Source organism: Protopterus annectens, chromosome 12.part0 (genome assembly GCF_019279795.1).
Source record: "Protopterus annectens isolate FY-2018-M chromosome 12.part0, PAN1.0, whole genome shotgun sequence".
Taxonomy (NCBI): domain Eukaryota; kingdom Metazoa; phylum Chordata; order Ceratodontiformes; family Protopteridae; genus Protopterus; species Protopterus annectens.
The window spans coordinates 90495360-90510817 of NC_056746.1; the positions used below are offsets into that span (position 1 = coordinate 90495360).

At 38.6% G+C, this 15458-nt stretch overlaps 1 protein-coding gene across 2 annotated transcripts in view; it reads left to right on the plus strand.

Moving 5' to 3' along the window:
• CARD11 (caspase recruitment domain family member 11) overlaps window positions 1–15458 on the plus strand; it is a 2459919-nt gene that overhangs the window by 2085189 nt on the left and 359272 nt on the right. For both annotated transcript variants that reach the window (XM_044089102.1, XM_044089103.1), the window contains one exon: window positions 13069–13309. In XM_044089102.1, coding sequence (XP_043945037.1) covers window positions 13069–13309 — 241 coding nt within the window. The remainder of the gene's footprint in view (window positions 1–13068; window positions 13310–15458) is intronic.

Here is a 15458-nt window from a genome sequence, read left to right on the forward strand (position 1 = left end):
ATATCAATTTTAAAAGGGAAAGCACTTTGCGTTAGTTAATGTGGTTTTAGTTCATTTTAGTTTTGTATGTATTCATAGATGTCATATTTTCTTCATTTATTATTCATTTTTTGTACATGATGTACTATTTTAGTATTATTTCTGGCCAACGACATGTTTTTTATCAAGCATTTCAATCTTTTTGGGGTTGTTTTTTTCATTGTCAGCTTTTTAACTTCAATTTTTGTGTATACCTTTAAGAATTTGAGAATCCTTTTGGTGCCATTTTTAAATCAGAGGTTATATAAGTGATTGTTTTATAGAGCTTAGTGGTTTCTGAAGAAGTTCAGTGTGTCAATGAACAACAGCTATTAAACCTATTTTTCATTTTATTTTTCTGTAATAAAATTAGGTTGTTTTAACCTGAGCGGCGTTTCTTTTTCTAAAATGTGTTATGTAGATGTATGTGGAGAGTCTGTGTATCATTGTACTTTATATTGCTCTCTCTCTATATATATATATATATATATATATTTGTATATCTTATCATAGTTTTATATATATATATATATATATGCCACATACTGATAGATACACTGATCAAGTGTGAAGGGGTTAGGGAAAGACAGATATTTATAGACTACTGTATGTTTGTACAGACATATTTCCACATAGCAGGTCTTTGGGCAGAAGTGTGACTGTTAGTACTTACTAGGTGACTCCAGGCCAGAACTACCTGTACTCCAGTCCAAGATTATGTGTGCTGCAGGCCATTGGCTGCTGCATTGTTTAGCACAGTACTGCACTTCCCTGATATTGTCCAAGATATTCCCCATCTGTTTTCTGGCCTTAATATGTGACTCATATTTCTGAACTGTAAGGAGCTTCACAATGTCCAGAATTTTGCCTCATATTTTTGATCCATGTTATATAACATTGCTTGTGGTTTTCTTGCAAATTAGTGAAAAATCACTGAAGATGGCAGTTGATAAATAATGACAGACATTTGAGTATCGGACTCCATACACATCAGGAGATTCATCCTAATGCAAGACCTGTTATTCTATCAACATTCTACATTTGTAAGTGTAATATTTAAAACTTGTCTCTAGTTATGGGCCTTTGTCCCACTTTTATTTATGGCTTTGGCCAGATTTGTTGCTCTAAAAGGTTGAGCAATATGATGTGACTGGGGTACATGCTGTAATACCACACACAGGGTGACAGTCTGCATACCTCTCCCTGTACATATTTTTGCAGAATGCCCAGCATTTTGCTCCATATGTCTGCTCTGTTCCTCATACATTTGTGGTTTTTCGGTAATATACTGTAAAATGCAGTCACTGAATTGTTGTAACTACGGAGACATTTAAGTGATGACCTTTACATCTTGCAGCTAATCTGACCTGTTGCAATCTGCTGTTATACTAGCCACCTTCTAGGTTACCCAGAGCATGTACAATGTCTGTCTGTAGGTTTGGCCCTTTGTCCCCCCATTCACACTGGCTTTGTACAGCTTTCTTGCAGCAACAAATTGAGGTGTTATGACAGTCTGTGGGAATACCACCATACGACTACCTCAAATGCAAAATATGTGCCTACTGCCAGAGTCAAACCATCAATGCCATCGTCCATGTTAATGTCAGCCTACTGAGCCATACAGGCTGCCATTCAGGGATGCATCATTCATCACACAATCAACAGCATACAGACATAATTGTCATCCCTGTGTTATGTATGACACAGAACATGTAGCCAGGTTCTATGTCACTGCCCAGGAATTGGCTGGTCTGCTGATATATCATTGGAAATATACTGCTACAGCAGTTATATGGGCACACTGATAAGCTGGGTGTGGGGCTCAACCAGCCCATGCTCTGCTGGCATACACAGTCGTGTGACTGTTCCGTGACCCCACTGTTTGGCATCTCCCTTGAATAATGTAGTGGGGTTTCCAGCCATGTGGCCTACTGGATATTATGGGGCACATATTATTGGAGAGAGTACCTGTTGTCCCAAGTGGCTGTTAGATCTCTGCAAGTAGCCCCCTGTATTCCCTTGAATACATTCGGCAGATCCATACATATGCTACCATATTGTAGTACCCCTTACAAGTGGTGATTAGCAGTGTGACTTACCTTGCGAATGCAGCAGTTGTCAGACCTGTAGTTCAGGACAGACTCTGTCTGATGCACACAGTCCACAGCCAATACATGGTGAGATACAGGTTGTGTGGGCTGGCTGGCATCATTTTTACAAATATGTATGCAAGTCATAGTTTCATAGTAGTTTCATAGTATAGTACTAGGCTATCTGCCCTGGGGCATTTGTAAGCCTAGCCATAGTGATGTGGCTTTTGCCACCCCATGAAATGGTACAAAAATGTACAGAATAAATCTAGAATACTGTGCCTCTGTCTAGTAGTGACACAATGAAGGTCCCCTTATATAATAGAACTAGTTTACTGTGCCCCTGTCTAGCAGTGACACAGATGCGACCCCTGGGGTAAACTTATGATCTCCCATCCACTCATCAAGATTTCTCTTGAAGAGAGTCAGTGAGGGGCTCTGCCTAATACGAACTGGGATCTTGTTCCAAAGCATGGGAAGCCTCTGGGTTATGAATCTATCCCGCCAGCATGTCCTATTCATACTTGTGCCAAGGTTTAAGTCTTTAGCTCTCGTGGTCCTGATGGATTTGGATTTTTTGAGGTGGAGCATGTCCATCAGATCCTGATTGGACATGGCCTTGTACGTCAGGCAGAGATCACCTCTGAGCAGGCGGTATGCTACTGAATAGAGCTGAAGTTTCTTTAGTCTGGCAGAATAAGACATATGTTGGAGACCCTTGATCCTCTTGGTGAGGTACTTTTGTGGTCTCTCCAGCTGTTGCAAATGCTGGGTGAGGTACATACTAAATGGGGCATTGTACTCAATCATGGGTCTGATGAGGGAGGAATATAGGGGTACAATGACATCCTTGGATCTGGATGTGAATCCCTTCATGATGAGGTGTGCAAGGTAGAATGTTTTTCTAACCACTTTGGCAACGTGGGTGTCAAATGAGAGGTCGCTGTCGACTTGGGTCCCTAGGTCTCTGATTACTTTTTCCGTACTCAGTGGGTTGCTGTCTATGTAATAATTTGTGGGTACTTTGTTTTTCCCAAAGGGATGACTATACATTTTTGGCATTTAGTTTAAGGCCGTGACTCCGGCACCAGTTGTCCGTTTCTGTGAGGCCTTTTTGTAGGATGTGTGTGTCTGCTGGTGTATCGACTATGGTGCCTAGTTTGCAGTCATCTGCGAACTTTGTCAGCCACAGCCCTCCCATGTTTGCTTTAACATCTGAGAAATAAATGCCGAACAAGAGGGGTCCCAGGACAGATCCCTGTGGGACACCACTTGTGACTGGCTTTGAGTCTGACATTGCTCCAGTGATTTTAACTTTATGGGTTCTGTCCTTTAGCCAGTTTGCAACCCATCTAGTGACATAAGGGTTTACTTTTAAGCTGTTGAGCTTATCTATGATGCCTGAGTGGGGTATTGTGTCGAAGGCCTTAGCCAAGTCCAGGTATGCTGTATGGACTGCTTTGCCCTCATCATTGGCTCTAGTGACTGTTTCGAAAAAGTCAACCAGGTTTAAAAGGCAGGATCTGCCCTTTACAAAGCCGAACTGGATGGGGTCAAGTGTCTGTAGGTCCCCTATGTCTCTGTTTATGAGTTCCATAATGATTCTTTCCATAGCTTTGCAGACCAGGCTGGTTAAGCTTATGGGGCGGTAGTTTCCAGGGTCTGTAGAGGCACCCCCCTTATGGAGTGGGACCACTGTTGCTGTACGCCAGTGTTCAGGTACATATCCCGAAGTAAGGCTAAGGTTAAATAGCGTTTTTATGTGTGGGTTTAGCTCCTCTTGGAGTTCACGTAACACGCAACCCGGGATACCGTCAGGTCCCATTGATGCTGTGTTTTTTGCTTTGTTTAGGGCGGTTCTCACTTGGACATCTGGGATGACAGGGAGATTACATTCAGCTGGGATAAGTATTTCTTCTTTTGGGGGTGAAGGAGGGGAGAAATTTGCACTGAACCTGTCAGCCAGAATGTTGGCAATATCTGTGGGTTCAGTGTATTTTTTGTTGTTGTGAACCAACTCTGAGCATATCTGAGGGTTTCCAGGTTTCTAACATAGCTGAAGAAGGCTTTGTGGTTATCTTTAGTGTCCTTAGCGATTTTTCTCTCAAAGTTGGCCTTGGATGTTTTTGAGAGAACGTAGTTTTCTGCTAATGTTGATCAGAGATGTCTTCCCTTCATGGGATTTTGCTCTGACGTGCAGTAGCTTCCTTGTTTTGTTATACAATTTGTTTATGGCTGAGGTCCACCAGACAGGACGCTTACCTTTGGTGGAGAGGGACTTGGATTTGTTTGGGATTGCATGATCCATGCATTCTTGGAGATGTCCATAGAAAGCATTTGTGAAGGATTCGGCATTGTGGGATGTGGAATCCACTGGCACAGTGGGCTTAAAGGATACCATCTCAGTCTTAAGAAGAGTGAAGTCTGCTTTTGAGAAGTTTTTCACTGTGGTCTTTTGTGCTGGGGGTGGAGGTGGGATATGTGTATCCAGGGTGATTAGTTTGTGGTCATATCTCACTAGTGAGGGGTATACTTCCGGTGTGGGGCCTGGGTTGTCAGTGCATGTACTCTGCGTTGTTTCTTGGCCAAGGCCAGGGCATAGCGGGCACACCTATGTCTGCCTACAGGGACAACCTCACTGTTTTCCTCCTTGGAGTCCCCCTGTGGGTGTGGCTATAGTAACCTAGGCACTGGTGGGGGGCTGTGTATCCCTTCCCTTCCCTTTGCTGATCCTGCTGCAGCTGTTTCCGCAGGATCATATTGTGTAGCATGGCACATACTGTGAACTTGTGAGCATATGTGGCTGGAGAGTACTGCAGGACTCCGCCAGATATGTTGAGGCACTGGAACCATGACTTCATCAGCCCAAACACATGCTCGATGATGTTCTTAGTTTGTGTATGCATATGCCTCATTATGGCATTCTTCCATGGGTCTGTGTGCATTTCTGATGGCTGTCATCCATAGTTCCAGTGCATAGCCAGCATCCCTCAGTAAATGATTCTATGGGATGTCCCTCATAGCAAACACCTGGTATAGCTGTGATGCATGCCAGATATGGGAATTGTCAGGACTGCCAGCACACAAGTTCACAATAATGCCCTGGTCATTGCACATGACCTGGAGTTGGAGTGGTACCCCTTGCCGTTCACATTGACTCTACCATTTACATCAGGTGGTGCCTTGATGTGTACATGAGTGCAATATATGGCAACCAATACCTCAAGGCAGAGTGCTACATGGTAGAAGTGCTGCATACTGCTGACCCTTGCCTCAGGGATGAGGGGAAAATAAATGTACTCACTGACATCTGGTAGCATGGCATCCGGGAACTGATGGAGTGCCGTGGTGCTGATGCCTGTGAGACCCCCATCATGCTCCAGTCGGTCTTTGGATGTATTCATAGCTAAAATCCTAAGAGCTATACATACCTTACTTTCCACTGGGATGGGTTCCCCACTGTTGGCTCTGGGTTTGAGTTGAGGTTGGCAGAGCTCAGTGAGTTATTGTAGTGTGTCCCTGCCCACCCTGTAGCTCTCTACAATCTCCAGCTCATGTAAACCCTGGAAGGTTACCCTGGGCCTGAACACTCTTCTCCTTTGCAGTCTAGGCCTATTGTCAGCAGCAGCAGCACTGACCTCAGCATCTAGCACATACAGATGTAGCAGACCTGCAGCAGCCCATAGCATGTCTTCAGTTAAAAGTCCAAAGTCTGTACTCCACTGATGCAGAGTATGGGGATGAAATCAGATTGTAAGGTTTCTACAACCTTTATAGTGCTCTGCTGTAGGTGCAGCCTTTGTGATTGGCTATGTATGATGCATTCCACCTGCCAAGTAAATCATTAAGCACTGTTAATGTCCCTAGTTCAAGTGGAATGGGGTCATCTGTAATTAAGATCTCATTGCCTCTCACTCAGCACTGCGGCACGCCACTCAAACACACTCAAACCAGTTGAAACACGCACCCCAAAGGTAAACGATGCTTAGCAAACACTGTACCCACACCCCGCTCAACAGGGTGGCACTCTGTGCTCCAGTGAGCTTAAAAGAATGTGGACATACCCCATTTTGATGTCAGCTACTACTTCTGTGGACACCACCACAGTTCTGTGCCTACACAGATGAGATCTGCGGACATGCATACCCATTTGTGCTATTCCGTAACCCCAGCTCATTTTCATAAAGATCCATGCACACAACCTTGGAACTACACAGTTCCAGGCCCTGCCTCCTTAGCAACCACAGCAGTCTACCATTGTACATACTCCAAGTAGGGTCTTATAATGTATTACTGTCACATACTACTCATTTTTGTTTTTACACTTAATTTTTTTTCTTAACAGCATGTTTGTACACTGTGGCATGCCCCGCAAGCATAATCTGATTATTAAAAAAAAATATTTTAAATTATTTTCCATTTGGTTTTGAATACACAGTGGATAGTTTTGCACATATCTGTGTTGGCTATGTTATTTCTGTCCTTCTTACTGCACTTTTACAGCCCCTGTTCTCTCTTTAACATCCTGTACATGGAATTTTGTCCGTGTACATTTCAGACACCAGCACGGGATCTACAGGGTTGATTACCTGCTTGCAGGATCACTCTACCGCCCTCATTTGCATGCAGTTCACCTGCTTATCAGGTAATTTACATGCCATGGACTTCCATGGTGGTGCACTCATGCACACCCCTCAGCTCTGTTTCCTGGATGACAAACCTGCTTACTTTCATGTAAGGAGTGTGCCACTATGCCTACATGGAAAATAAGTCCATGTAGGCTTTATTAAATTCCCCAAGAGTTCATCTTTTAATAGGAAAAACACTACTACATTTTATGTTTTAAAAATTAATAAATAGCAAACATAAAAAATAAAAATGATCTCCACATTATTTGAAAGTAAAGATACAATGATGACACTGAGCAGAGTGTTATTTTGAATTTTGTTCAGATGTAACCAACATAGATTTTAATATAACTAAAACTTCTTGCTTTCCATGGGAAGTAAAATATCCCCATCCCTTGCAGATAAGGAGGTGTCTGATCTATATTATAAACCTGAAAGCTCTAAATAGTGAACACATGTACATTGACACATTAAGATCGATGTACAGTAGCAGCGAAACACGTTATCAGCGAAAATGAAAACACAGAACGTGTTTCTTCAACCAACAGCGCCATGCAGGTATTCTCAAACGATGTCCCCCACACCCCCCTACTTAAATATACCAACTCCGAGACTGCACTACAGTGGGGAAAAGGATATATTTCCTTATTCCCCATGATCACGCTGTTGGCTAAACAAATACGCTCAGTGCTTTCATTTTCTCCAATTACGTTTTGCTGTTTTTGTACATCGACCTTTATGCGTCACTGTACATGTATTCACTATTTAGAGCTTTCGGGTTTATAATATAGACCCGGATGCTTCACCCCTGCACACTATTATATTAACATAGTTCATTGTGGTTTGGGAAAGCAGAATTTCCCTCTTTCAGTGAATCCCCTTTTTGATTTATTTTACTCACTTGTGTATTTCCACTCACATCTGAAGGCAGTATAAATTTCCAAGAGTGCATTCTGCATCGCACATTAATGACCAATGAAAAGGAACACTGTTGTTCTTTAATTTCTTTAAAAGTAGCCAGCTTTGTGTTATGTGCACAAAATATTGTGCTGAAGGAAATGTTCATCCGTAGCAGTACTGAGCAGGTATGACTATTTCCTGAGAGTTTGTGTTCACTCTTCACTTCTTAAGTAGTTATCTGCCTGACAGGTACAACTGATGAGGTTATATAGAATATGTTCGGTAATTAAACTGGGTAATTCTTTTGCAAAGGAAAGAAAAAAAATACTTAAATTATTCCATTCTGTTGATACCTGAAACAATAACTACAGGAAGACCTGCATTCACTATTTAGAGCTTTCGGGTTTATAATATAGACCCAGACGCTTCACCACTGCACACTATTTTATTAACATAGTTAATTATCTTATTAAGACCCTTCTAATATTGATTAACAGTAATGGGTCCTACTATGTATATCTTTAAAAATCTTGCTGATTAGTGTAAAATAATGAGGTAATTTTATGAATTTCAGATGTATTCATAATGAAGTAAACAGTAGTGGTAGCATGATCCTGCAAATCCTTAATAAAGTGATCTTTGATATGGTAATGCTCTATAAAATAACACAAAAACAATTTTTCATTCATTTATTTATTTTATTTGCAAACAGCTGAAAGAGTTCCAAGAGCATGTGGCTGCATGTTATTCAATACATATAGTTGTAAATTCTCGTTTTGTATTCTTTCCCCTAGTCTAGCAAGGCAGACAATTGTGTGGCCCTTTAAGACATTAAGCCTAATATGCTTTCCATCATAGATTTAAGCAAGCCATAGCTCTGAGACTGCTGTTACCAAACTTACAGATTATACATCCTTGTAGTAGCAAAGAAATATACTACCAAAAAAATGGAGAACAACCAAATCACCATTTTTCAGGGACTTCCCGTCTTTCTTAAAAGAGACTGCCTTTAGTGAGACTAAAATAAAAGAACTTAGGATTCATCCCAAGCCCCACTTATCACTCCTTGGTCGAAAGTGATCTCTCTTATTGACTTTTGCCAAAGGAATCTTGACTCTGATGTTTAAAGAAGTAAAGTAAAAGTGAAAAGAGACAGACAAGAAGAGTCTTTTGTTGGAGCTTTAATAATTCCATTTATAGAATTCGGGATTTTATATTTGTTGTACATAGTTTGATCTGTTTCTCATATGTAATTGCATTTTTTTATATTTTCCTTAAATATGACCCGCTACTCTGACTAGTTTTTATGAAATGCTCTCATAGTAATATGATCTTTCCATAAAAGTTTTACTAATCTTTCTCCTCCTTCATTCCATGGCTTCTCATTTATCCTTTTTATTCCTTTGCTTAATTTTATATCTTCCTTGTTTTCCATATCTCTAACCATGTTACAAGATTAGAAAATCCTGTTTCAACTACCTCCCCTTCTCGTATAACTAAACCTTCTGATAGTATAATGTCATTTGTTTCATTTGTATATCTACCCCTTTTGTAAGGCCATGAATTTTTGTCCAAATTTTTAACTTGCCACATCTTATAACTTCTAACATTTTTCTTATATAATTTTCTTTCTTTTATGCTTGTCTGTTAAATCCCGATTAAAGTTTTCTGTTATTATAATATTCCCATTTATCACTACATAGTCTAAAGTCTGATGAAATAAGCTTTCTCTTTCTAATTAGTATAAGCATAGAATGTTATAATTCTATACACTTATTCTTTCCATTTTAAATCTACAGGGGTTAATCTTTCCATTTTTGGTAAAGTTACATCTAATATCGCTACTATATTTCTACAGAATATAGCTAATCCAGAACATCTCTCATTTCCCAAATTCCACATTATCTTTCCTCCCCATAGTTTCTCTGTTTGTAATCTTTCATTTGTTAAAAGTCTTGTATATTCTAATATAATTACATCTACATCACATGCATTACACCACTCCAAAACCACTATTTTTCTTATTGTATTCATAATGTTGCGCAGATTTACGGAAAGCACCGTCAAATTTTCATTTTCCCTAGATTTATGGCTTCCTACATTCATAGCTAATTACTGTGCTAGTTTTCTTAATAGGCCATTCTAAGCCTTGCCAGTTTTCCTACCAAAGGTGAGAATTAAACACTCTACTGCCTTAACGATTTTACTAACCCCAACTCATAAGGTGTATCTGTACTTTTTCATCCGTTTCCTTTCTTTTCCTTCTGTACTTAACCCTTTAAATTTTCTTTTTCTGTCTTTTACCCTTTTACTAACAGAATTCTTTTTTTTCTCTTACTACCTCCCAGTTTATGTCTTTTTCATCACTTATTTCAGAACCACCTCCTGTGGCCTTTGTATTATTTTTTCCTCATCTAATATTTCTTCTATTCTGTTACTTTTAAAATTTCATCTCTTTCTTTATTTTCTTCTTTTCTTTTCTTTTTCCTTATTTTTATTTTCATTTTTTGCAATCCATCCATAAATGTCCAATTTAGTTACATTTATAACATTTACATTCACGTTTTTGCATCATGTCCCATTTTCACACAAATATAACATTTTCTTTTGTCACAGTTACTTATCAAATGTCCTTTCCCACCAAAAAAAAAAAACATGTTTTGGAGTGTCCACACAGTGTTTTACAATACTTATTCCCTTCCACACATATCATGCTTGGTACATGTATAATTGTTTCTCTCTCTATTTTTAACATAGTATTACAACCCCAGCCACCAGTCCATAAACCAATTTTGTTATAAACTTTTGCACTGTCCAGTACTTCTGTACATTAAGTGTTTAAATGCCCTTTCAAAGTCTCTCTTTCTACCGCTGTTCAAAATCGTACATGAATTTTCTGTTTTGTTTCCCTTTTAAATGCTTTCATCACTTTTCTTCATATTCTTCAAGAACATTTTCCATTGAAAAAACAGTCTCAGATATAATGTTACAACATGTTTCTTTGTTAATAAGAATAAATGCCCTTACCTAATCTGCTTTTGTACCCAAAGAAGCTATTAAATTGCCCCACACTTTATACCTATCCATTTGTCTTTTTTACTTTGAATCCTAACCACGTACTTCTGTTTTTCATTTTCTTCTGCCTTTTTTTCTGCTACTCCCCTTTTGCCTTATTTTACTTTCTCTGCATATGTTTTCTTTTCCATCTTACCACTGTACTTCAGGATTGTCTCTGCATCTTCCTTTTGTATTTTCTCCATAATGTCCCCCCAGGAAATATCTCCTTCATTTCTTTAAGTAAATCATCCTGCAATCCTCCCAGCTGGAGGTTAGTAATTATACATCTGTCATTTGCTGACTCATCTCCATCAAACATATTTCTTTGAAACTTTTGCCCAGAATCCTGCACAGATTCTCCAGTCTTGATATTTGCTTTCTCCTTCATTTCTTTCACCACTTCATTGTTTTCTTTTGTCTCCATCTGCCTCCCTGTTTCTCCAGGCTGCCTCTGCACCTGGAATGGAAGAGGAAATATTCCTCTAAAACAGTTCCAACTAACAACAATGACGAGTAGGGTAAGTTCCTTGATCCCCTGGCCACATTTCTCCTAGTAGCATAAATACAATCTTGGGTCTCCACTGAAAGAGGTTACTAGCCTAGCAGGACTAACCCAGTCAACAAAGGATAAATAAATATTTATTCACACTACTGTTTCTTATATTGGAATTATCTTCTCTATGGACAAACATAAATCACATTTTTAGTATCTTATAAGTAATTTTCTATCCATGATATATTTTTATTTATTTTATTTTGCCTTTGTTTACCTGGGAAGTCTGACTGGGCCAATGGCACATTTTCAACAGAGGCACGGGGAGAAAAGCTCCAAAATAGAAAACATTACAAAAAACTTCAACATTTGCAAGAAAATAACATTACAAGAAATGACTGTTTATAAGAAATAAAGACATTTTAACAATAACCCCAATGCAATAACGCTTTTTCCAAAGTCAATGCATAGATCGTGTAAGTGGAATGTTATTAAGCACAGACTGTAAGATCATAAGTGGGTATTCTTAGTAGGAATTTTCTGAGAAGAACTTGGGGGCTAAGCAGTCTGGTGCAGGAAGGGAGAAGGTGTGCAGCAGAGGAGGAAGCTGGTACTAGTTAGATTTACACTGGATTGTGTGAGGGAACAGGCCAGAACATGTAAAATATGTACGATAAGAAAAATTGTAAAATGGGCTGAGAGAAAATAAGAGTGATAGTATGCAGAGGAGGTGAGAAAAATAGGATACGTACAGTAACAATATTATGAATAGGCTGCAGGAAAGTAAAAGTGGCAGTCCCAGTAAGAATAGTTAGGAAAAATAAGTTTGGCTAAGCTAGTTAGCTGGATAATATATTACCAGGCATAAGAAGGAAAACACAAGGGAGATGCCCATATATATCACAGCAAGTCCTTCCCAGCATGTCAAAAGATCCAGAAGGCAGTGACATCATAGTAAGGCAGTCCAGCAACACTTTAAATATTGGGGAGTTAAATGCTTTGTGTAATTGTTTGTGGGTGGCTGTTTAGAATTGAAAAACCTGTAACAACTTGTGTTCTGAAATAAGTTTTCTTATCTTTTGTTTTTCAAATAAGAATGATGCATGCCACCTATTACCATACATTTTATATAATTTCCTTTTGTTGATCAAGACATTCCCTTTTGTTAATACGGTTTTAGTAGCCAGTCTTAAAGTTGAAATACCTTGTTGTCATCCTTTAATAGTCTCAATACTTAATCTATTTAAAAAGAATTTGTGATCTAAAGCAATTTTATATTTTTTCAGTACTTCATATTTATGTTTTCAGCTATATCCTTTTTCAGTACTTCATGTTTGTTTTCTGTTATATCCTTTTGGAACATTAACCACATTTGATCTGGCAATAACCATATAATTAGACTAAACCGAAACATGAACATTGCTGTCAATCCTGGCAAAATAACATCACAACTTTTACCTCGCCCTTGTCCTTTGGTATGAAAGCATGACAGTATAATGGAAAAAAAATTTTTTTTTTCTCCTATAACTTGTCTAAAATTCTCTGAATATAGCACTAATGAAAAAAATCTTTTTTATGGATTTTTTTACATTTGTGCACCTATCTTGTTACAAACCCCATTCCATTTTGATAAACTGAAATATGTTTGTGTAGTTCAAAGAAGGCGTACATCAAAAAAAGATGATCAGTACTGAGTGCATCAGAAAGCAGCATCATAACCTGGAGCATTATAACCTGGAAACTACATTGCTGAAATGTTTCAAGGGATCACACTGCATGAGTAAAATTTGCATTAAAGCAAAGCTTTTACCAGTGTTAAGTGGTTGCATTGTACATCATATGCCTATAATTTTTAAAATCTAATTTCTTTTATAACTTTCAGCATACAGGAGATTAGTGAAGGACCTGGAAGAGGGAACTGTCATGTCTGGAGATTCATTTTACATCCGGCTGAATCTGAATATCTCTGGTCAGTCAGACAGCTGTTCGACATCTGTGCGATGTGATGACATAGTGCATGTGCTCGATACAATGTACCAGGGGAAGTGTGAGTGGCTTTGTGCACGAGTCGACCCCTTTACAAACAAAGACCTAGAAAAGGGAACCATTCCCAGTTACAGCAGGTATGATATTGTTTTATAACGTACTTAAACATGAACTGAATAAAAAAGTGGTAACAGTCCTGAACATGATTTAAATGCACTACATCAATTTTTTATGTCTTTGTTTATGTATTTTCAATTCTCACTTTAGTTATTTATCTACTCATTTATTTATTTATTGACATTTCTTTACTGGGACTGTCTGGCTAGATAATTTTATCTGTTTTTAGTGGAGAAAAGCTGCACAAGTAAAAGAACAGAAAATACATATACACTGGTGAAACCTGATATCTTATTACAGTATACACTAAAGACATAGATTTGTGTGTTTAATAACACTTATTATACAACAACCCCCCCCCCCCCATTAATATTCCAAAACGTGCACGCTGATTGGTCAGCGTGCACGTTGTAAATCAGAGTTACAGCAATGGAAAAAGGTCCGGTCGCCCAGACTTTTTCCATTAGTATAACTCTTTTTTTTTTTTTTTTTACAGCAACGGAGAATGCAAGATCTCCGTTGCTTTTTACTACCTGTCTCGCTATGTTAAACAAGTTTAACATAGCGAGACAGCTTTAAAAAAAGCAACGGAGCATCTCCGTTGCTTTTTTTAAAGCTGTCTCGCTATGTTAAACCCATTTAACACAGCGAGACACTTTAAAAAACAACGGAGATCTTGCTTTCTCCGTTGCTTTTTTCAAAACTGTCTCGCTATGTTAAACTCATTTAACATAGCGAGACAGTCTGTAAAAAGCAACGGAGATCTTGCTTTCTCCATTGCTTTTGCCCACAGCTATGATGTACTGCGTAAGTATACGCATGCGCAGTACATCAGAACTGCCGCATAATACCAGACAGCTGCGGAAGGCCAGCAAGGAGGCATTATACAATGCCATTATTTAAGAAAAGTAATTATTTTTTTTCTTAAATAATGTCATTGTATAATAGCAATAACCCACTTCTGAGTGTGGGTAATGCTGGATTTACCCACGGTTGTCTTTGTTTGGCCACTCAAGGTTCGCCCTCGTGACCAAACCACACCAACCGTGGGTAAATCCAGCATTACCCACACCCAGGCGTGGGTTATTGCTATAATAACATTCTGGAACATTTTACTTATGGATTTCATTGGTTTGACAAAGTAGAGGCCAATGATGGCCTGACCATTTTCAGTTACAAATTGCAGACATTAATCCTTTGAAAAGGATGCACAGTTTATTTCTTAATACACATATTAGTTCCAAAGGTTTTAGTTTGTAAGGTGTGTATGCTCTGAATTTCTGAAATATGAGTATTCTATTTAAGTTTGTGGTAGCAGAACAATAAATTGAAGATAAATCATTCTTGCATTCCAAGGACAACATATACTTTTAATAGACCACAAAAAGCTATGGCTGTGCAGAAATGTTGTGAGCTATCTTTTGTGCCTGCTACAGCTAGTTCAGAATGTGACAGACAAGCCAATTGCTAATCGTTGTTGATTAGACATTAGTCTAGGTTCCCTTTTTGCACTTTGATTTGTTAAGTTACCAAGTTTGAGTGTTTACTGTCAGTAGATGACTATGACTTAGAATCTGAGTATTGTATGAGCATTTTAACCTTTTCCGTTGTCTTTTGCTTCTGACATTTTGTCATTCCTACAACACTCGTTTGGGAACTTTTCACAATTACATTGCACACTGCAGTGCCAGCAGGCTGGGGAGGAGGATTTTAAGAGAGCATCTTAAATTAAACTTGTTGATATAGCTATCAGCCAAGTTATACTTTTTCCTGTATTTTAATTTACAAGTATTTGTGCATCTGCTTGTTTTTGACAGTGTTGCACTGATACATGAATTTTCCAGAAGTCCTGTGACTGATGGACTTTACTTCCCACTTCCTAAAGTTTACTGTTTCATTGACATAATGAAACTTGACAGAGGGAAGATTTGTCTTGAGTGATGATTAAATGAGTTATTTTATTATACAAATTATTGGAATCAGGTCGTATGACCTCTCCATTACTCCTCCAAAAGATTTGGTCCCAACAATAATTTAAAAAGAAAGTCATCCATCAGTGTTAATTATCAAGGGGATTTTTTTTTTGAAAATGACATTCAAAGACAAGGCAAAAATTAGGAGTTGCAGTGTAAAGAAAGACTTCCAATAACTCTGGTCATTTGATCTTTC